General features: G+C 32.1%; 1 protein-coding gene across 8 annotated transcripts; it reads right to left on the bottom strand.

Annotated features, from left to right (window-relative positions):
• Nucleotides 1-8,317: 8,317 nt before the first annotated feature.
• Nucleotides 8,318-19,808, bottom strand: LOC105638666 (uncharacterized). 8 transcript variants are annotated; one of them, XM_089722984.1, is made up of 9 exons: nt 19,615-19,799; nt 19,252-19,456; nt 18,798-19,181; nt 17,858-18,337; nt 17,630-17,779; nt 17,343-17,426; nt 15,949-15,996; nt 15,331-15,764; nt 8,318-9,196 (listed from the first exon to the last, which is right to left on the bottom strand). In XM_089722984.1, exons 3-9 carry the CDS (start codon nt 19,171-19,173, stop codon nt 8,585-8,587), a joined length of 2,184 nt encoding a protein of 727 aa, XP_089579110.1. In that variant the 5' UTR covers nt 19,174-19,181; nt 19,252-19,456; nt 19,615-19,799; the 3' UTR covers nt 8,318-8,584. The 8 variants fall into 8 exon arrangements, with proteins under 8 accessions (XP_089579110.1, XP_089579111.1, XP_089579112.1 ...); XM_089722985.1 differs by having other exon boundaries at nt 19,252-19,369; XM_089722986.1 differs by lacking the exon at nt 19,252-19,456 and having other exon boundaries at nt 8,318-8,889; nt 8,974-9,196.
• Between the last annotated feature and the right edge of the window lie 1,842 nt (nt 19,809-21,650).

The following is a 21,650-nucleotide window of genomic DNA, read 5'->3' as shown; positions in this document are numbered from 1 at the left end:
TCCTTTGAGATACCTTATAATCCTCCATACAGCATCCATATGGTCTGTTTGAGGTTGATGCATGAACTGGCTTACTACTCCGGCTGCATAAGCTATATCTGGACGAGTATGTGAGACATATATCAATTTTCCAACCAACCTTTGATACTTCTCCTTATTTGCTAGTTCTGCTCCTTCTACTATCTTCAGCCCATGATTTACCACCATTGGTGTGTCAGCCGGTTTACAATCGATCATTCCTGTTTCTGCCAACAGATCTAGAATGTATTTCTTCTGACATATAAAAATCCCCCTTTTTGATCTCAGAACCTCAATTTCGAGAAAATACTTCAGTCTTCCCAGGTCTTTCATTTCAAATTCTGTGAACACGTTTTCCCTTAGCTTGGTCATTTCTTCCATATCATCTCCTGTAATGATCATGTCGTCAACATAAATGATCAAGCAGGTTACAAGTTTACCTCTCCGCTTTAGGAACAAAGTGTGATCAGAGTTGCTCTGTTTGAACCCATATCCATTCATTGCTTGTGTAAATCTACCAATCCAGGCTCTAGGTGACTGCTTCAGTCCATAAAGCGATTTTTTTAACCGACACGGCTCCCCTTTCTGGAATTCCTCTGTGAATCCTGGTGGAGCTTCCATATAAACCTCTTCTTTCAGGTCCCCATGCAGAAAAGCATTTTTCACATCAAACTGATGAAGTGGCCATCCCTTGTTTGCTGCTATCGAGAACAATACCCTAATAGTGTCAATTTTTGCTACTGGTGAAAAAGTCTCTGAGTAATCAATACCATAAGTCTAGGTATATCCTTTTGCCACTAACCGCGCCTTGTACCTTTCAATGGAACCATCTGGCTTATGCTTTATTGTAAAGACCCAGCGACACCCAATTGGTTTCTTTCCTATCGGTAAAGCACATTTCTCCCATGTGTGGTTCTGGATTAAAGCATTCATTTCTTCTTTCATTGTATTGGTCCATTTTTCTAATGTCAAGGCATGTTCTACTGTGGTCGGGACCTTTTCTTCACATATAGCTGAGATAAATGCCTTGGCTTCTCTGGATAAACTCCCCCTGGCTATGTTTGCTACTGGGTATCTAGACCTCCGAGATTCTTTTTCTGGAGAGTATCTGTTAGGTTGGAACTCCCCTATTGCTTCTGGGTGGTAATACAAATCGTTCCTCCTGTTCTGCCACCTGTCCTGCGACAGTCTCACAGTCACTGGAATTAGTAGAAATAACAGGAGACTCGGGGGTTTCAGGTTCTCTTACCTCGGACACCAGGTTAGGAATAGTATTTTCTGAGACACTAGGCTCCGTAGACTGTATGGACGTATCTGAAGTTGACCCAACAATACTGTTTCTTTCCTGTTCTCTGTTTCCTTCCTATTCTGTAACTTGTGGGTTCTCTTCCTGAGGATCCAAATCCACATGTGAGGCCACTGGTTCTCGAAGCCAGCTCAGTGTGTCCATATATTCCTTCTCCCCTTGACCACTGAGTTGGGTGGTATAAAAATATTCGGTTTGAAGGAAATCACAATTTATTATGGTGAACATACGGCTGGTTTTAGGATTATAGCATCGGTACCCTTTTCGATTAACCCTGTACCCAACAAATACACATTTTTCGGCACACGAGTCAAATTTAGATCGTTCATTTTTTGGAATGTGAACAAAGACAGAATAACCAAAAATGTGTGGTTGAAGGGTTAAGGTCGGAGGAATTTTGGTAAGTTGGGACAAGGTTTGAAGTGGAGTTTGAAGGTCAAGGATTTTGGTTGGGAGTCTATTTAGAAGATAGGTGGCAGTAGCTACAGCTTCAAGCCAAAAGGTTTTAGGGACCCGAGACTCAATAAGAAGAGCTCGAGTCATTTCAAGGAGAATCTGATTTTTTCGTTCGGCAACACCATTTTGTTCAGGAGTATGAGGACAAGTAGTTTGATGTACTAACCCTTTTTGTTGGAAAAATTATTTCATGGCGGTGTTGACAAATTCCCCCCCGTTGTCGGATCTTAAAATTTGAATTGTCTTAGTAAATTGGGTTTGGATCATAGTATAAAACAAGATAAATTTATCAACAACCTCTGACTTGTTTTTCAGAAAATATACCCATGTCATGCGAGTACAATCATCCACAAATATAAAAAAATAACGAAAACCATTTCCTCCCATGACAGGTGCTGGACCCCACACATCAAAATGGACTAATGAAAAAGGTAAATCTACCCTAGTATTATTTGGCCTGAAAGTTTGTCTATGGCTTTTCGCCAAAACACAAGTCTCACAGTGCAAAATTTTATTGGATTTAAAGAGTTTAGGAAATAAAAGATGTAAATAACCTGTGGATGGATGTCCTAATCTCCGGTGCCAAAGCCAAGCTTCCGGATCTGTAGTTCCATGTGCTAGCATCATAGTACTATGTTGGGCAACTTCATCCACATAGTACAACCCTTGGTGCTCAGTGCCACGTCCAATAATCATTCCTGTCTTGATGTCCTACAGTATACAGAAAGTAGGTGTCATTAGCATGGTACAATTAAGTTCTTTTGTTACATGACTAATAGACAGCAGTTTAGGTGAAAGTGAAGGGACATAAAGAAAATTTGATAGTTTTAGTGTGGGTGATATGTCAATAGACTCGGCCCCCTCTACAGAAACTATTTCCCCATTGGCTGCTCCGACATGTGTCTTTGTGGGTTTGGATTGTTTTTTAATATCGTTGGCATCGAACGTCATGGTGTCGGTGGCTGCACAATCAAAAATCCATGATGCATTCTTACTTTTATCAAAATTTCGGACCATATTTGCAATAGACAAAGATTTTGGGTCAATTTGTAATAATTCTAGGGCAGAAATTAATTAGGCCAAATTAGAAGGACTTAGGAGAAAATTTCCAACTCCTTTATCCTTATAACCCATATTACCACTTTCTTCAATCCTAGACGCCATAGCCTTTCCCACGCTGCCTCCTTCTTCGACGCTTCCTTGGCCACCATCGTCGCTGTTGGTAGCCTCAGGGTTGCTCACGGCGATGGCGGCTCTTCCTCCTGTGGCTTGGCTGTCCCTTTTGTGTCCATCATTCCACCAATCGGGATATCCCACAATCCGAAAGCAATTTCTTTTGTGTGTTTGCTCATCCCACAGTGGGTACACTTAAGTTTCGCCTTGTAGGAGCGGAATGATGAGCCGCTTGGTTTGCCGGTGGAGCCTGACCGTCGTTGTCCCTATGCCGCCATCCCATGGCTTCAATCCCTGTTGTGACTAACCCACTTCCTATGCCTTGTTGTGACAAAATGCCAGAGGCTGATCCTAAAATATTGAGACGGGCCGCCTCTTTCCGAACAGTGGCGTAGGCGGGTTCCAGTGAGGGTAACGGATCCTGTCTTAAAATTTCTCTTTTTATTTGATTATATTCATGATCGATTGCATTCAGGAACTGGAACAATTTTTGTTCTTGACGTATTATGTTATATGTGGCGATATCTGCTTCTGACGTCATTGGGTTTGGTTCCCGCCGGTCGATCTCGCCCCATACTCCTTGCATGGTAATCCAGAAATCTTCTAAAGGAGCTCCATTTTGCTTCATTCTGTTTGCCTTTGAATGAAGATCAAAGGTTTGTAACTTTTCCCTGCCACTGCTGTATGTTGTAATAAGGGCATTCCATAGTGCTCTTGCTGTGGGAAACTTGGTCAGATTGCTTGCTAATTGGGGTTCAATATTCTGGATTAGCCATGAGAACACAATGAGATCATCTTGTTCCCATTTTTTGTATTTCTCGTCGCCGATTTGTGGTGGCGCTGGAATTCCAGTAAGGTGGCTTAACAAGGCCTTGGACTTCCCTTCAATTGCAAGCTTAATCATACGTGCCCATAACGCATAATTCTGGCTGTTCAATTTAACACTGATGATTAAATTATATGACAGGGTCTGGTTTTGGTTACTGAGGCCATTTCTGATAAGATTTGCTAATTGAATTGTCAGGTCATCGTTGCTGATGCCAGACTGTTTCTCCAAGTTGCCGTCTTCGGACATGGTGGCCGGAGTCTTATGGGTTGGTACACTAGTGGCTGACGAGGAGTTGCCGTCGTCAGACATGGTGACTAGATTTCTGTCGGTAAGTTGGTATGTGATGAGCGATTGAAATTATTTGATCCAAGGATCATTGAACCTGCTCTGATACCATGTCAATTGTATAATTTGAGGCATATTTTGAATGAATCGTATTGATTGATAGATTATTATGTTGCTTTACACTGTTAATATAGCTAGGGTACATGTTTATACAAGGTGAGAAATAAAAGATGATTATTTTCCTCCTATAGTCATTCCCCAATTATGTGCACTGATTGGGAAATGATGGGAAATCTGATCCCACATTTTCCTCTTATTTCCTTTCTTGCTGACATATATATCTATTTACGTTAATATTTATTTATACTTTTAAAATCTAATATTTCCATTTTCAAACTTTTGATTTTTTATCTTTTTACTATAAATCCTGATACTTTTTCATAAAATACTATAAATTTATTTTTTCCTTTTATACAAATATTTAGATTTTTTTAACTTATTTTTTGAAATTGTTTATATGATGATTCCTTTAAAATGTTTCTTAATAATAATTAAGTAATACATATTTAAAAATAATTAATTTTTTTATGATGTACATTGCAAGTTCACTATACTCGTTATTCGTCCTCCTTCAATTTTTTAACTCGCTATTTCTAAATTTTATATTTTATTTTTTAAATTTATTTTTTAAAAAATATATCCACTTAAATTATATAAATATAAAGAAAACAAATAGTATTATAAAAAATACTTGTTTCTTTTTTATCTCTCCTAAATAAAATATTTAAATTATAATAAAAACAGAATCAAATATTTAAAAAATAAATTTGAAAATAAAATATAAAACAATTTCTATGTCTCATTATCACATATATTTATTAAAAAAATTAGAAAAGATAAAACTTAAAATTTCAAAAAAAAATTTAAAATGTTTAATTATCAATACATATTTATTTAAAAAATAATTTTAATAAATATATCCAAGTAAGATTATTTTAGAATATTCATATTTCATAAATTGCACTTTATCAAAAATCACATTATTCTCCTATTCTCATATTTTGCCAGGCTGTATATACATTTACCACTAGATTATGTCTTGGTGTGCCTATTCTAATATTTATATATAGCATAGGTTATCAAAAACTAATCATGATAAGTAAGTTAAGTAATACAAATAATATAACAATTCCCTTCTGCTAATAAGAGTCATGAGTTTCCATCAAAAATACACTGCTGCGTTGTTATTCTTTTTTCTTCTTCTTCTCCTTCTTTCCGCAGCCTCTTCCCTTAATTTTAAACATGGGGTAAGACCTAATTAATTTACCTCTGTTATCTTTAGTTTGCTTTATGGCTAATGAAATTTTTTTTTTTTCTTTTTTCAGAGTTTGTTGTTTGAGAAGAAAGCAATATTAGATTCAACACCCCCGAGTTGCCAAGACAAGTGCCATGGATGCCAGCCATGTCGTGCGGTTCAAGTGCCTGAACCGAATCCTCCTCCAGGTCCAATTGAAAATCCAGGTTATATTGGAGATCCAGGTTATAAGCCAATCGTTTGGAAGTGTAAATGTGGTGGAAAATTTTATGGGCGTGATGCATAAATTTGCCCCTGAAATTCATATGATTTGTCTCATGGCACCTCAAATTTGTAAGACTTATCATGATCCTACACTTTGATATTTCCGTAATAACTATAACTTTCGCCAAAATAAAATGTAAAAGTCCAACTCTAACAATTCATTTTAGCGAAAGACATAATTATTATTAAAATGTTAAAGTATAGGGTCATGATAGGTCCCCACAAATTTGAGGGAGAAATTTCAAGCGCAAATCTATGCATTTGACCAAATTTTATTATAGTCAATGATCTTAGTTCTAAGGTGCCTATAATATGAAGTTAATGAAATTCTGAGGCTAAATATAATCTTAAAAACAAAAATTTAGCCTCTACGAATAATTAATTAATGTTTATTATTATTTTAAATTAATAGAATAGAATCTGGTGTGCTTGTTTTGTCTTAATTATTTTCTTGGTTGGCCCATTTTCAAGTTTCGAATTTTTTTTAAGTATTGAAGGTGGAGATTCGAACCTGAATTTATTGGCAGATCGTATATTCATTTGCCACAAATTAACAATCTCTATCAAATTAACAAAAGATCATAAATTCAATATCATTGTGAGTAATAATTGGATGGATTATACTTGTTTAGATTGGGTCTATCATTTCATGTATGAATCAAACCAATGAAAATAAGAATTTTTTAAAAATGATTTCTATTTTATCTTTTTTTTTTTCAGTATAGAGTCAGAAATATTTTTGTCTCAATAAAAATTCATATTTATATTTTTGTAATCGATTAATTAATAGCTACGTAAATGTATTGAGAATTAACAAGACTTAATAGGAGGTGGTTAGCAGATGAAATCAAGTAACTACTCACACAATGCCAAATGGAAAGAAGTTACTTAAGCTATTGTTTGGACAGTTGAGATGTCATGCATGTTAAGTGATAATCGCTGGGTGCCTTATAAAGCCAAGCTTAAACATCAGAATAGCCCCCAACAATCAACTCCAAAAATCAAAATCAAGAACAATTCAACTACAATCAAATAACAATTACAATTTCAATTTTATTTATGTTTGTTGTAATTTCTTTTTCTAAGTATTTTCAATTTGTCTTTGCAATTCCAATTTTTGTCAATATAGTATTTTTAATTCAAACAATCTCATTATTTACAAAGCTTTTTGCAATCGTTATTTTTCAAGCACTATCAATTAATTTCCAGCCTTCGGTGAAGCGTTTATCATAAAGACAAACCCTTCAGTCTTATGATTAAGAAGTATAGGTATAGCAATTTTTCCTGTAGTTGATAAACTTTAATACCAGGCACGCTCAAGTTGTTAGTCAGTCGTTTATTGCTTTGATCCAATAACTTACATTATATATATATATATATATATATATAACAAATAATTTATTAATCATCGACATGTAAGGCATTCTAGTGTTCTTTCTCTTATTCGAGAACTCTTAAGCCGTTCTGGACAACAGGGGCGGAGCTCCCTTGGGGACTAAGGGGGCCGTGCGCCTCCAAATTTTTTTTTTTTTTTTAAATTTTATGAAAATGATGTTTTAATCCTTAAAAATATTAAAAAAAATTACATTTAGCCTCCCTGAAAGTTTAAAAAAATTACATTTATATCTTCCAAAATAATTGTTCTAGTTCCGCTCTGCTTGACAAACCAAGCTTTGTAAATAATATATAATGTAAAATACAGATCAAGCTTTCTCTTAAGAGTAGTCTCGTAACAAATAAAGAATGTATAATATAAAATATATATTTAGTGCAATTAATTGAAAAATATTGCAATACAAGATAGCCAAATACCTAAAATTCTTATAAAGAATGTCCCTAAATATATTTAAACAATATATAATATAGAAAACATATATTAATATTATTATATACATAATAGAGAAAGTGAAAAATTGACAAAGGAAGGGAAAATAATGGAAGGAAAGAACTAGGTTCCCCACTACAAGGAACATAAATTCCTATTTAGGGTAAAATCCAAGCAAGTAGTCAACTCATCCATCCCCCACCCACCTTACAATAATAATTGTTCTTCATCTTCGCTTTTATTTTATTTATTTATTGAAAAATTTTCCTTCAACATCTCTATAATTAGATTTTTAAATACTATTAAAAACTATAAATAGAAAAATGATGGTCGTAATTATTGAAGTGTATTGATATATTTATAATTAGTATTATGTATAATAATAAATTAAAATACATAATGTGCGACTCTTCATCTAATTAAAATTAAATTTATTGTGGAACATGACCTTTTGATATCATATTGAATACTTGCTTTACCGGTTTCACCTCTTTGGCCTTCCTGCTTTCATGGTCGTGGTCTAAAGAGAAGATCCTCTTCTATTGGCTTTAAAATATCTCTAACTGCAATGCAACGCTAAGGGAAACACTTGAATGATATGACAATACATAACTTAATATTTACGAAACAATAATATTAATCAATATTTATTGAATTAAATTAATGCTAAAAATAAACATCATTAAAATATTTATTTTAAATTAATAAATATTAATTGAATTTAGTTAAAAAAAATTTATATAATTGATATGGCTAAACTTATTAAAAAAAAAAAAAGTAATTATGTTATGATATTATGGGCTGGTTATATAAAAATAACATATATGCACATTGAGAAAACATCCATAAACAAATTAGCATGAATCTTATTTACACTGAAACTTAAATCTCACATCCATATTTTCGAAATTATACACACAAAAAAGAGAGAATTGAGAAAACCCAATTTATTTAATACATTGGAAAAATGATACATGATAAAGACAAGCACTTCAACCATGTCCGAAAATCCTGAAGAAAAATACGTCACATGTACTTAAGACCATACTTCAACACTTGTGCATCATTGAACTCAATAGTAAATGTCAATTTTTGTTCCTCAATGCAGAAAGATCAATACCAGTACTTCATTTTTCTATTAAAGACGCCTGGTCCATATGTAGAAATGAAAATCTCAACGAGAAGGGGAAATTGTAATAATATAAAAAGGGTAACAGGTATACTAGCCAAAAGAGTGATTGGAAGGACAAGTTTTAATTCTCTTTGTAGCACTATCATAAGAATCGAGCAAAAGGCTACCATCATAGTTGAAATTGAAAGGAAGAGAGCAGAAAGACCAATAATCAACTTTGTAGGCAAAGATTTGAGAAAATCATCTTCTGAATAGCGCGATGTAAGGACTCCTAAGAACATCAATACTGATGTTGAGAAGGCAAAAAGAGAAATTGTATCAGATATTATAAATATTGTAAATTCTATTTGATGTGAAAATATTGGATCACCAGTTTCTTGATCATTGCTTTCAACGGTAACTGCGAATGATGCACTGAACATTAGAGTAATGATGAGAGCACCTACGACTGTGCAAGATGTTGCTTTTTCCTTCATCCATTTCTCTCCATCTATCACCAATTGTTGATGGGTTTCAGAAAATATCTTATTAGCATTGTCACCATCTATGTTGGTGTATTCTTTAGACAAAGGATCCACAATACTTTCTACTTCCTGCATTGAAAGCAATGATCTAAGTGGAATTAATGTTTAAAAAACACTTATGATAATAAGTTCCCACCCTAATATTTATTTGAAAATATCTATATCACATAAAAATTAAATTTTATGTTGTTAAACATAATTTTCAAAGAAATATTATTGAAAATTTTTAAACTTCAAAATTAATTTGACACATATACACACGTTGAAATAGATAAGTATTTCAAACTATTTAGCGTGATTAAATCATAAAATAATAGATCAAAATTTTGCCATGTACCCAACAAAAAGACTCTCGAAAACCAAAAGTTGTAAAGGATAGGAAAACATGATTTCATATTCAAAACCTTAATTGTTTAGATGATTGATTTTAATTCAGAATAGATCCTTTTAACTATATAGTCTTCTTCAAATGAATCAAATGACTTTATGCTTATTACCTATAATACAATGGATCTTCAATAAAAAAAACAAGTACAAAGTGTACTAAGAGATATTACTCAAATAAAAGGCATGAGAACTTGATCTTGTTGATGTGAACACAAAATACACATAGCCTTGTGCTATTTCCACAGGTTTTATAGTATTCTAATAGCTATTTTTTATATTTTAGGCCTTCATTTTGATGGATTTCTTTATTGGATATCTCTTTATTGGGTATTCACAGGCCTTGTGCTATTGTCTTAATCTTTTTATTTAGGTGAAAAATGGTGCTAAAAGGTAAGGAAAAGCCTAAAAAGTAGCTGATCTTCCGTGACGTACAATCTCTCAATCCATATGGTCGTCGCACGAATGCCCATGCACATGGGCGTAGAAGATGTAGATCCCTAAGTTACCTACCACACAATTGTCTATAAGGGTGTATAAACACACTCCAAAAGTAAACTATTAATAAAATTATCATTCATTAAGTTGTTCGTGAGCACTAGAGAGACATAGATTCAAATAACTATTTGAATACTCTTGTGAGTAGGCATTCTAGCCTAGATGAAGTAGGCCCAAGCCCTGAATACATGGCTAAGCAAACACTCGTTGCCCTTAACCATGTAAGAGGTGCTTGAGATCTTGCTAAGGAACAATAAAGGTGAGGTAAAGTGTTTATTTTTTCAATTAGCTGGCATTATTGACTCTAATGAAGCTGAACCAAGATCAATTTCCAGGGTTCTAGAATTATTTTCTCAATCTCATTTCAATCTCTCACCTTTAATTATTGAATTTGATTCAAAATCTGCCGTGTGTTGAATTTGAAATAAAGAAAAAAGACCTTGGAGGTAGAGATTATTGTTCAATATATTTGATAGCTTATGTAGATATTTATGTTCGATTCAATTCTTATATATATATGTAGAGAACATAATTATTTTGAAGATTCATTGGCTAAAAAGGGAGTTGAAACACATGGAGATTTCCTTGCTTGGTTATAATACTAGAAAGAATAATGTGGAAATCTTTTCGACTACAATTTCTCAATATGTTTGATTGTGAAGACACTTTGCTGTAGCTAGATTGTACCTACATCGAGTTTTGTATTTTTTTATTATTATGACAATTTAGTTATTAGTTGTGTTAAGAGTTTTGATTAGTTTCTGATGTTTTCCAATTTGGTGTTTATGATATTTTGACCAGGTTTTTCTACTTAAGTTATCAAGGTTAAGATGACTGTAAATGGGAGACTTAATGACTTAGGATAATACTTAGATAAAATAAGTTTTTTCTGGATAATATAATTTAATAAAAATTATTTTGCTGATAAAGAAAAAGAGGTACTTGAGATCTAGTGATGCAAATAACCAATAAGACAGCCAAAACAATAGTATAGGATTAGAATAAAGAACTATTAGCAGACTTAAAATGATTTACTAATCGTCATTCATCGAGCCACTTATCCCAACCTAAAATATTTTAGAAACCTTAAAGATTGCTTAAATACTTATGCATGTACACATGCATCATTAAAACATGAGGACAAGCATTGAATTTCATGTTAATTCTTATATATCCAACTCAGCTCTTGATTTACATAAGGAAAAAGAAAGAGAATAATTGATAGACTACCCTTTATGCATCACATCAAACAGAGGAACCTTTAACCTAAAAGATAACAAAAGAAGAAGAGCAATACTCCTATACCTAGACGAACTTCACCAACTTTATTATATGAGATATAATAGCTCTAAATCATTACTTGAGTTTTCTTTCACCCTTCTCTTTCCATTTTATATTGTATTTATCTAGGTTTTCTATAGGTTTCTTGTTTATATCATAGGTTCTTGTGAATATTATTATGAGCTTTAAGGCCTCTTATCTCTCTATAAATATCTACACGTATAATAGGAGAAGGCATAAAAAACATTGGAAACCTTTTCTCCTATAAAATTTGCCTTGTATCTTTGTAATCCTTGATAGAATAGAAGGATTGTACGAAGAAGTTAGGAAGTGTGAAGTTAAGATAATAGAGTGTGAAGAGCAAATTGCCAAGATATGTCTTGCTTCTAATAAACTCAAGTTTGTTGTAAGATTAATATTATTTTATTAAGTCATATATTGAATCTACTGTGCGGAAGTTATGTTTAATTAATCTTACCAACCTAGTTGAAATAAGAAGATTTAGACAAGAATTAGTTGAAACTGGTAATGAAATCTTTAAAACTCACTTAGAAACATATAACTTCCACTATGACTGTCGTGAGTCTGAAAGAACTTTAGGATTGTTTAATACAATAATAAGATACTTAAACCAGCTGCTTCATTCATAGCATCTTAGAGTTTCATTCTTCTTCTTTTAATGGTATCAGAGCCTAGTTACTAAATATTTTACCTAAATCTTTGGTGAAACCCCAAGTTGCGTTTCTGTTATTGCCATTTAAGCCATTTATAGGCGTCTAAAGGTTGAGAAGTAAAGCATTGACAGTGATCCAAAGAAATGGATAAATTATTTGGAAACTTATCTAGTCTTTCTAGGAGTACAAGATTTAAATCAAGCCAAAGCAACGAAAATTTTAAAAATAAAAAATAAAGAAATATTATTATTAGAAGATATAGAAACTAGTTTAAATATTGAAAATTACCTACTATGTTCTCCAATATGAAATACAATTCTAATACTAACTTCTTGTTTAAAGCTGATTATGTGATTAAAACAATTGAGGAAGCTGTGCCTATTCATGAAGGATTTCAATACTTTAGTATGTTTTCTGAAGAATTAATAGCAAGGCATCAAGAAAAATATAATTTCCTCCATATTGGAATGGTTCAAGTGGCTTTGAAGCAAGCAACCAGGTTAGGGCTAAATAATGCAGCCATAATTTGTGTTAGAGATAAACGACATAATAGATTTAACGAATCCCTTCTTGGACTAGTTGAATCTACTTCATGTGACAGACCCATCTACTTCTCCTATTATCCGAACTTCACCCTTTCCCTAACGGATCCACATATAATGAAAGCCCTTTCTCTTGACATCAAAACTTTTGGTCATGATATGCTTCAAAGGTTAGAAAATATAATCGTAATTTAGAGGATTCATTATAAAGCTATGAATATTGTTATCCCTAATTTAAGGGAAGCAACAACAAACCCAATAACCCCAAAAGGAACTACCATACTCTTCCTCACGAATCTCTCAAAAGGAAACTTGGTAGTCTCGAGGTCCATTCAGTGGGATCAGGTAAACTTACTTGAAAATTGGATATTAGAAGAGGTTGTACCTACTAGAAAGGAAGATTCTACCGAAGTAAAATATATAGTGAAGGCCCCAGATGGTACAATGGCAATAACATTCTCTAGGGATAGAAGAGTTAATATAGGCCACAAGAAATCATTTTCAGGAATCCCTAGCATTCCTTATTCGGTTCCACCAAGAACATTGGTTTCTTCAAATTCAGTTAGTGGCCTAAACAGAATAGAAGAAAATGTAGCTCAACCAATTTATGAGGCTAAAAGTCCAACTCCTTCAGATATGGGCTATGATAGAGAAAGCATAGTGACAAGGCCATTTAAAATAATGGTCCTTCAAAAGGAATCATCTCCATTTGAAAAATGGTTCTAGATGAGCCTAAAAGATAATGAGCAGGCTTATTGGCTAAAAGAATACAAAGCCTACCAAGTCCTAAAAGGGACTAAAACTTTTCTTGAATTCTTACCACATGCTTTCTTCCTAAAAGGAAGAACATTCCCAAATTTCGAAAATAAAACTTTTCTCACCAACCTTGAGTCTGCCTATCAAAATTTCATTACTCCTAAAGAAAAAATTATCGGGAGTGTTTACCTCCTCTAACAAGTCTTTCATATCAAATAGAGCAGTCCTATGTAGAGTGTTCACTTTTTTCCCGAGGGAAGAGAAAGAGGGATCAATGATAAATATGCTTCATCAATAATACTTTGTAAATCTAAACCTCCATACTATTGGGCAAAAACTAAATACAGTGGATAATCAGCTAAATAGGTTGAAGGCGGTAGGGTATACCCCTAAAATTGAGGCCGCAATAAAAATAGGAAACACAGAAAAGAAAATCCTATTTAAACCTATGGAAGAAAAACTTAATCTAAAACTGGCTAAAGAAGATAAGTCAGAATTAATTGAAGAGTTAATCAAAAGGTTAGCAGGCTTAGAAATAGACTAAGAGAAAAAGGCTATAGCTCCTTTAAAACTGGAGTAAGAGTCAAATAAAGAACTATCTGGCTTATAATCACCTAAAGAAACATGTGAAGATTATCTAGAAGAACTAGAGGCTATGCTAAAATCAGCAGATACAAATCAGGTAAATAAAATAACCTACCCAAAGCCTTAGGTCGTGGTAGAAATGAACGTTATTACCTTAGGTCCTCTCTAATCAATATGCAATATGAAGAACCTGCATTTAATTATGTCTAATATGATGGTTCTTCTATTGTTGAGTGGAATATTGATGGACTATCCGAATATCAGATAAGGAATGTCCTTCAACACATGACTATGTATACTACGGCATCCAAAGTAAGAGGAAATTTAGACCCAATGGTAGCAAAAGCTATAGTTGCTGGATTTATAGGCAAGCAAAGGGTGGTGTGATTTTTCTCTATCTAAAGAAGGAAAAGACTAGATAGAAGGAGCTGTGAAACGGAAAGTAGTGAGAAGGCTAGGATATAAACTGGAAAGTAATTTGTTGTCCTTCTATCTCTATAGTTATCCCTTGTTTCGATATTTCTTGTATCAGATACAACATATGTAGAAAGGGATTTCCTGGAATGATAGGATGGGATAATCCTTTTACCATTAAGAATGGTATTTGAAAACGTATCCTTTATTGCAAAGAACAGTATTGTTCAATTTGCATTTTATCGCTATTTTACTACTATCTGCCGTATTTAATTCCTCTACAGTTTTAGAGAAATATCTAGAAGGTACTAATCCCTCATTTATGCAATTTAGATCCGCACCTGAATCAATTAGGGTGATGGTATGAAAGACATTCTTTAAGGACCACTATAGTAACTTTAGTGTGCCATTTATGGGTTATTACCACATCAACCAGATTGACATAATGAAGATTATTTACTTCACCTTCATTCAAAGGATATCTTTTTGATCTTTCTAGATCAATTTCATCTTTCTAGTTCTAACATTACTATTCTTTCTTTTAGGCTTTGCAACTCTAACATTACTAACATTACAATTCTTTCCTTCTTTTAGTTCTAACATTACTATTCTTTCTTTTAGACTTTGCAACTCTATTTTTACAGGGTCTAGTTCTGCTCTTAATTCTTTTATGGTGGGTTCTCGCTGCCTTTTAACATTTTTCACCGTTTCTAAAATTTCTTATAAATTATAGGGTGTTTCCCTCTCTTCCATTTTCTATTCAAGGGGTTCTTTAGAGGTAGATGCCTCTAATCTTTCTTTATTTAGATTTAACTAGTGTTCTAAATGGGCTCTTTTTTCTTCTGGACCTGTTATTTTATCTATTAGATCTAATAGCATGTTATCTTCTTTGGTTAGTGCCAAAAGCCCGTTCATGGCACATACTGATTTGTAGTAATCATAGTTGCCATCACAATCCGAGTTTTTATCGAACTCGTATTCCTTGTCTGTAATTAAGCAATAAGTATACATAAACCAATAAGTACCTAGGTTATTAGTAAGTTGATATAAGCAAGTTAGGAAACATCACCTTATACCATTGTAGCTCTCTTTGCATCTGCAACGCTGCACCTGAGATGCCAGCAAGTCTATCAGGATGTGATAACTTTCCAGCCAGATGTAAAATGTTATTTTCAAATTTATCGGCTCCATTAATTAAAATGTACTTCCTCGTACCAAGCGCATATATAATGCTAAAAACATTTTCTCGCCGATAATGAACTGCATTCATAAGTACGTTTCTTGATTTTTTGTCGACAACAGTTAGCAGATTGGAATTGGCTTTAAGCAACTCAATTACAACTTCAACTACTCCATATTTAATAGCTCCAAAGAATGCATCATATATTCCATTTTCTTCAAATTTAGTGTCGTCAATAGAAGATGATATGTGTTTGGCCATCAAGTGCAGAAGTTCACGAGCATAGGCATGGCTCAATTTTCTATCATAAATCTGCTTCAGACCTAAACAAACCAAAAATTGAGGAACTTAATATATTAATCGAATTTAAATTGATAATGTTTTTACTTATAGATAAATTTTGAAGTGTACAATTGGTTTATAAATAATAGTATTATGCTTACTTATATATAAATTTAGATAAACCAAAAAACAAATAGCTAGCGATAAAAATTAGGAGTAGCATACCAAAAAATTCTAGTAACTTCAAACTGAGACTTGGCATTTCAACCATCCCTGAAAAATGAAAACAACTCCGTTAAACAATGAAAGCAACAATTTTTAAAAAAGGGAAAAAAATTCAACTTTTGTTGCTTGGCAAAGCTCCATACAATGTACATATATATAAACTACTACTTAAAGATAGCTTCCTTTGAATTCCTTTGAAGTTTGAACACCTTAATTATTTATTTTTTGAAAGACTAGTCATGTACCCATGTGATGCATGAACTGTGTAATTTTTTTAATTTTTTCAATTAAATTGAATGTAATTTTCAAGAAAATTATTGTCATTTATGTTTGTGTTGTTTTAATTTAAATAATTTGCTTATTTATTTTTAATTAAAAAATGAAAAATAAGATTATAGTTTTTTTAAAATTCTCAAATAATGAACTGAAAGATTAATTAGCATAATTAATTATTGTAAGTAAATTATTGTAATTCAAATGATACAGTAAATTAATTATTTTTTTCTTTAAAATTCTCATATATTCAAATTAGATGAGGTATAAGAATAATTGATGTTAATGAAATAAATTTTAGTGAATTGAAATTAATATTTTAATTCTATTTATTAATGTAGTTGCATTATTTAATTAATTTTTATTAACTATGACTCTATTATAACTCCATTAATTTTTTTATTGAAAAAAACTATTTAATAAAAACTTAATATTTATTAAATGTAAAAAAATATTAATAATAATCAAAATCATCTAAGTTTGTAACTCCATTATTTAATAGAAAATTTTAATTTTTATTAAATGCAAAAAGATGTTAATTATAAAGAAAAAGTAAAATGCCACATAAATATTTATATTTTAGAAATTACATTTATAGATATAGATAGATATAGATAGATATATTGCCACATCATCAATTGTACTTTTGATGACATTTTTAGATTGGTTAATTTGAATATACTACATTGGTTTTGTTAATGTTGACACTTTTTGACTTTTTCTTCTTCTATTTAGATGATAGTTCTAGAAAATCAATATGGTATTAATTGTTTTATTTCAACTTTCCTCTTGTTTAGCTAATTCAATTTTTTTTTTAATTTCTGTGAACAGTCAACAAAAAATATGAAAATTAACAAAATAAATATAATAACACATCAACAGAATATTGTTTACTGTCTTCATTACATTAAATTTGATAGTTTTTTACTTTTTATGAGAATTAAAAAACTGTCAGTTTTAATGAAATCGATGGAGTAATTGTTTCCTCGTAGGCTTTAATTATAAGCTTTGAGTCGCAATAATTTAAAGACCGGTAATAGTACTTTGAACCAAAAGCTCTTCGATAAATTATGGTTTATCTCATAATTTGGTGTTTCTTTTAGAGTGAGAGAGGTGTACACCTTGCCTGACATGATCATCATTCTCTGGAATGGCAATTCGAACATCACCAGGGGTAGGGCCAGCAGGTAATTCCACAGGAATACCTTCCATAAATTTGAAAAATATCAATTACATGAAATAATTATTATATTTATTTAGAAATTCAATCCGAAACTAAGATTTTAAATTCAAAAACTACAATCTTTAAACAATTTTGCAATTAGTCTGAAAGAATAAACGACGAGAAAGCAAAATAACTGAAAAAAAAAAAAAAAAAAAAGGAAGATAGAGAAGAAGAGGTAATAACAGGAATATATGCATCGTTTCCAAAAGACATATCGGTTGCCGCTCGGGAACAAATGACTCAGACCAGAAAATTGGTCTAGCGGTGTGTTTCCAAGTTGTGTTCGTGTCGTGGCTAAGCTTGGGCCACGCTGCAGCAAATCCAAGGATATATCTAACACAAATAAAAAGATTTAAATGAAGGTTTATAATAAGAAAATGAAATTTTAGTTTGCTTCGAACTCTTACTTACCAAACATTTCTCTGAAAAATGAGACTACAAGAAGAGAAGAGCCGAAGTTTCCATTTTCCGGAAGCAGTATATCAAAAGGAGTGACAGAATATAAATACTGAGTTGTTTCCTTATGGCCATTATTACATGCCACTGTTACTGGGAGATCATCGTCTGCAATAGTAACTAAATCCATGGTCTTTTTCAGCATGCATTCAGCAATTTTTGTTGCTCCAGTAGCAGCAGCGCCAATAAGAGCAGTCTCATTCCGCTTATCAACCGCAAGTACGTCTTCTACTGACATTAACTCCACCAAAAACTCCACAATATTTAAGTTTCCAGTCATTGTTGCAAGATGAAGCGCTGTTTCACCAAAACCTGTAACCTTTCTGTGCACTGCATCTGGGCAAAGATTAACGAAGGTTTTCACAGCATTAAAATCACCTTTATCTATAGCCTCTCGTAATGGCTGAAACTGAAGGTACTCGTCCTTCTCTGTTCCTGTCATATTTTATCAACTTATTATACCTCTCGTTCCATTAAACACTTTTGGATTTTCAATTAAGAAAATATTAAATCATCTTAGTTCTGGAAAGGAAGACTTTTTTTGGCTGAAAGAATGTATTAGGAAAATATCAAATGATATTTTTTTTCCAAGCCTACGTCAAATTTGTATTTTTTTTTTTAATTTGAAATATATTTTAACATTTTCCTTCATTTTTTTTAATCCAATTTTTTTTTTCCTCTCCTTCCAAACAAAGCCTAAAACTCTAACTTCTCTTCCATTTTATTCCCATTGTCTCTTTTGCTTCACTTTAATGAACTTTCCCTCACCCCCATCCAAACTAGAGCCCAATTTCACGGCAGTATGGATATGTTTGGATAAGCTTAATTAATCAATTAAGTATGAGCAATTGTTTGATAAAGCCCTTTTCTACAGGTAAAAATTAAAAAATATTACCTTCATCTACCGATTCTGTCTGTGATTCCAATTCCGATGACGCCAATTCAGTTTCTTGTTCCTGTGTTTGGTCTTTTGATGACTTTCTCTTATTCATTTTGGCTAAAGTTTTCCAGCAAACTCTAGCAGAATCAATGTATCTGATTTGGGAAAGTTTGTCTGGTAGGCATGAAATTTGAATTGCATGTAAAGCAGCTGCATTCTTCTTTCTCCATGCATTAAATTCACCTCTATCCTCCTTCTCACTAGGAGGTTTAGTGGTTGCTTCAACAATATCCCAAAGGTCGTTGGCCAACAAATAGTTCTTCATGCAAGCACTCCAGTTTGCATAATTGGAGTCTCCTAGAAATTCAGGAACAATATTTGATGATGCCATGCTCAAATCTGTCAATTATGAAAAGCAATGTTAAAAGGTTAGATTAAAAGAAGCTAATCTACGAAACAAGCCAATTACCTTTCTTTGCCAGAGTGAATAGTTCAGAAATATTATCTCAAAAAGACAGTATTTTTCATTGGTTTGATCATGGGTGGGTCCATAATCCAGTCAAACAATTAGCTCAACTGTTTAATGCCTGAAGCAAGAATTTGATGCATGCTTGAGTTATCACGTCATTGAATGTTAGCAACATTAATGTTGTCTAAGCTTCATTTTACATTGTCTGAACAAAGATTAATATTAACATGTTCAAAAACTTCAAAGTTTAGACATAATAATGAAATCAAAAGCTTAGATGCCTGTGTTCCGAAGAATGTTGTTTGCAGAAAGTAACAGGAAGAAGTATATAAAAGAGAGAGGAGAAAAAGAAGAGGCACATACACATCACAAGAACCAACTAAATAGTGAGCAGACTGAATGCAATAAACTTGGAAGGATAGGTAGTTGTAATGTGTTTTAGTAGTGTAATTCTTCCAACCGAACTCGTTAAAGCTGTAAGCTCAATTGCTTGGGAATAACAATTATTGACGCATATGATCCCACCAAAAAGGAAAAGTTCAATGGAATTAAATGCTTTCACTTTTCTTCTTTCCTTTCTTTCTTTCTTTTTGTTTTTCGCTTTTTGTGTTCCATCAATTGGAGGATTACAAATAATTGATTCACCACGTAGGTACTTAACCAAAGTGTTCACCAATTCAGCTTTTTTGCTTTTTTTTTTCAACTTTTTTGCTTCTCTTATCTTTTCATATACAATTAATTGATTGATTCGTGTCCACTTTGTTGCTATTTCTTTTTTTCTTTTGAGTGCACGTATCTCATCCATGAGATTGGTAATGGAGTTACTATTGGTTTTAAATGGAATAAAACGTGCAATGGAATCGATATTATAATATTTTTTTAACCAACGGAATCACGTTTAAATGATTAAAATAATGAATAATTAATTTAAAATAATACTTATTATCAAATCTTTCATAAGTAGAATTAGAAACTTGTTATTCACTGGATTGTTATAATTCATAAACCGTTTAATTGTATAGTCTTTAAAAATATCCTCAACGGATTGACAATGAAAAAAAATATAAAATTATTTTTAGAGAATTTAAAAAGCAGAAAGTATTTTGAATTCTAACTCAAAATACGCTCATATTATTTTGGTGGCTATAAAAGTCAAGTCTACACTCCATATAAGAGACTATATATAGAGGAATGCGAGGAATGCGGGAAGTACTCATAATATATCCTAGTTAGAAATTATTAATTTAATCAATTAAATAAATAAATTATAATTAATTCACCTTTTAAAATATCTTATATTTAAACCCAATAAGTTTTAGAAACGTTTATTCTAAGTCCCTATTTAATATTTTAGATCAAAAATTATATTTTTTTACAAAATTTTACTTAAAACTTATTTTTAATCAAATCCAACTTGATTTAATTTCTCATTTTTAATTTTTCATATCAATCCTTATATATGTGACCCATTATGTTCCAAATATAATTAATTAAATTTATATTTGAAAGTTCAAACTGATATCCAAATATTTGAAAAGTCTATAGTAGGTTGACTTAACCTTTTAGTGAATGATCTCTCAATATATTTAAGATCTATTCATCAATAATATTTTGATTTATTTCATTTAAGCATGGAACATGTCTGGTAAGTTAAATTATATTAATTCTTTTAGCAATTGTTATTGATTCACTGAATAAGTTTTCAAATCCAATTTACTAATTTGATTTCATCTTGTGCAAGGATTTCATGATCAATACTAGTAGAGAACAAGTGAAAATTTTTCTCTAATTTACATAGGATGATGAACCCATCTTGATCACTCAGGTCACTTTATACAATTTCTACTATTTTCCATTCTTTTCCATTTGTTATCTTAAATAGAGTACAGTGTAGATGGATCAAAACATAGTAGTCCCTAAATATGATAACTTAATAATCTTAAGTTGAAAGCTGACTTACACGACCATCACTTGAGTCTTTTATAGGCATAGGTAGTTTTCTATACGAAATTCTTATGTGGATTAGTTTATTGAACTTATCCTTACACAAGCACCTGTACATTAGTTATGGGTAGGAATGGAAGCGGGGCGGGTATCCACGAGTTTTAAGCTATCCATATCCGTTTCCATTTAAAAGTTTAATATCCAAATCCATTCCAAATCTGTTTAAATATCCATTTAAGTACCCATATCTGAACCGGTTTAAATTTTTACTATTCGTACCCATCTAAAACCCGTTTAAATTACTCTTATATGGGAAGGATACCTACGAATTTTAAATTATCCAAATCTTAACTTATTTAAAATACAATTTTTATTAATAGTGGATAAGATACGCGTTTAATATAGCCGGTAATGAGCAGTGGGTACCCAATGACCGTACCTTATCCGTATGCATA

The sequence above is a fragment of the Jatropha curcas genome, chromosome 6 (genome assembly GCF_041381405.1).
Source record: "Jatropha curcas cultivar XTBG-Jc1 chromosome 6, XTBG_Jcur_1.0, whole genome shotgun sequence".
NCBI lineage: Eukaryota > Viridiplantae > Streptophyta > Magnoliopsida > Malpighiales > Euphorbiaceae > Jatropha > Jatropha curcas.
Note: the sequence above shows the minus strand (reverse complement) of the source record. Positions and strands in the feature narration are given on the sequence as shown.

Bases quoted from the DNA above. Each gene is read 5' to 3' on its own strand.
- LOC105638666 (XM_089722982.1), bottom strand. The intron at 17,427-17,629 runs GTTATTACCTCT...AATTTATGGAAG, and splicing joins GAAACGATGCATATATTCCT to GTATTCCTGTGGAATTACCT. The intron at 15,765-15,948 runs GTATGCTACTCC...TGGTTTGTTTAG, and splicing joins GAAGTTACTAGAATTTTTTG to GTCTGAAGCAGATTTATGAT.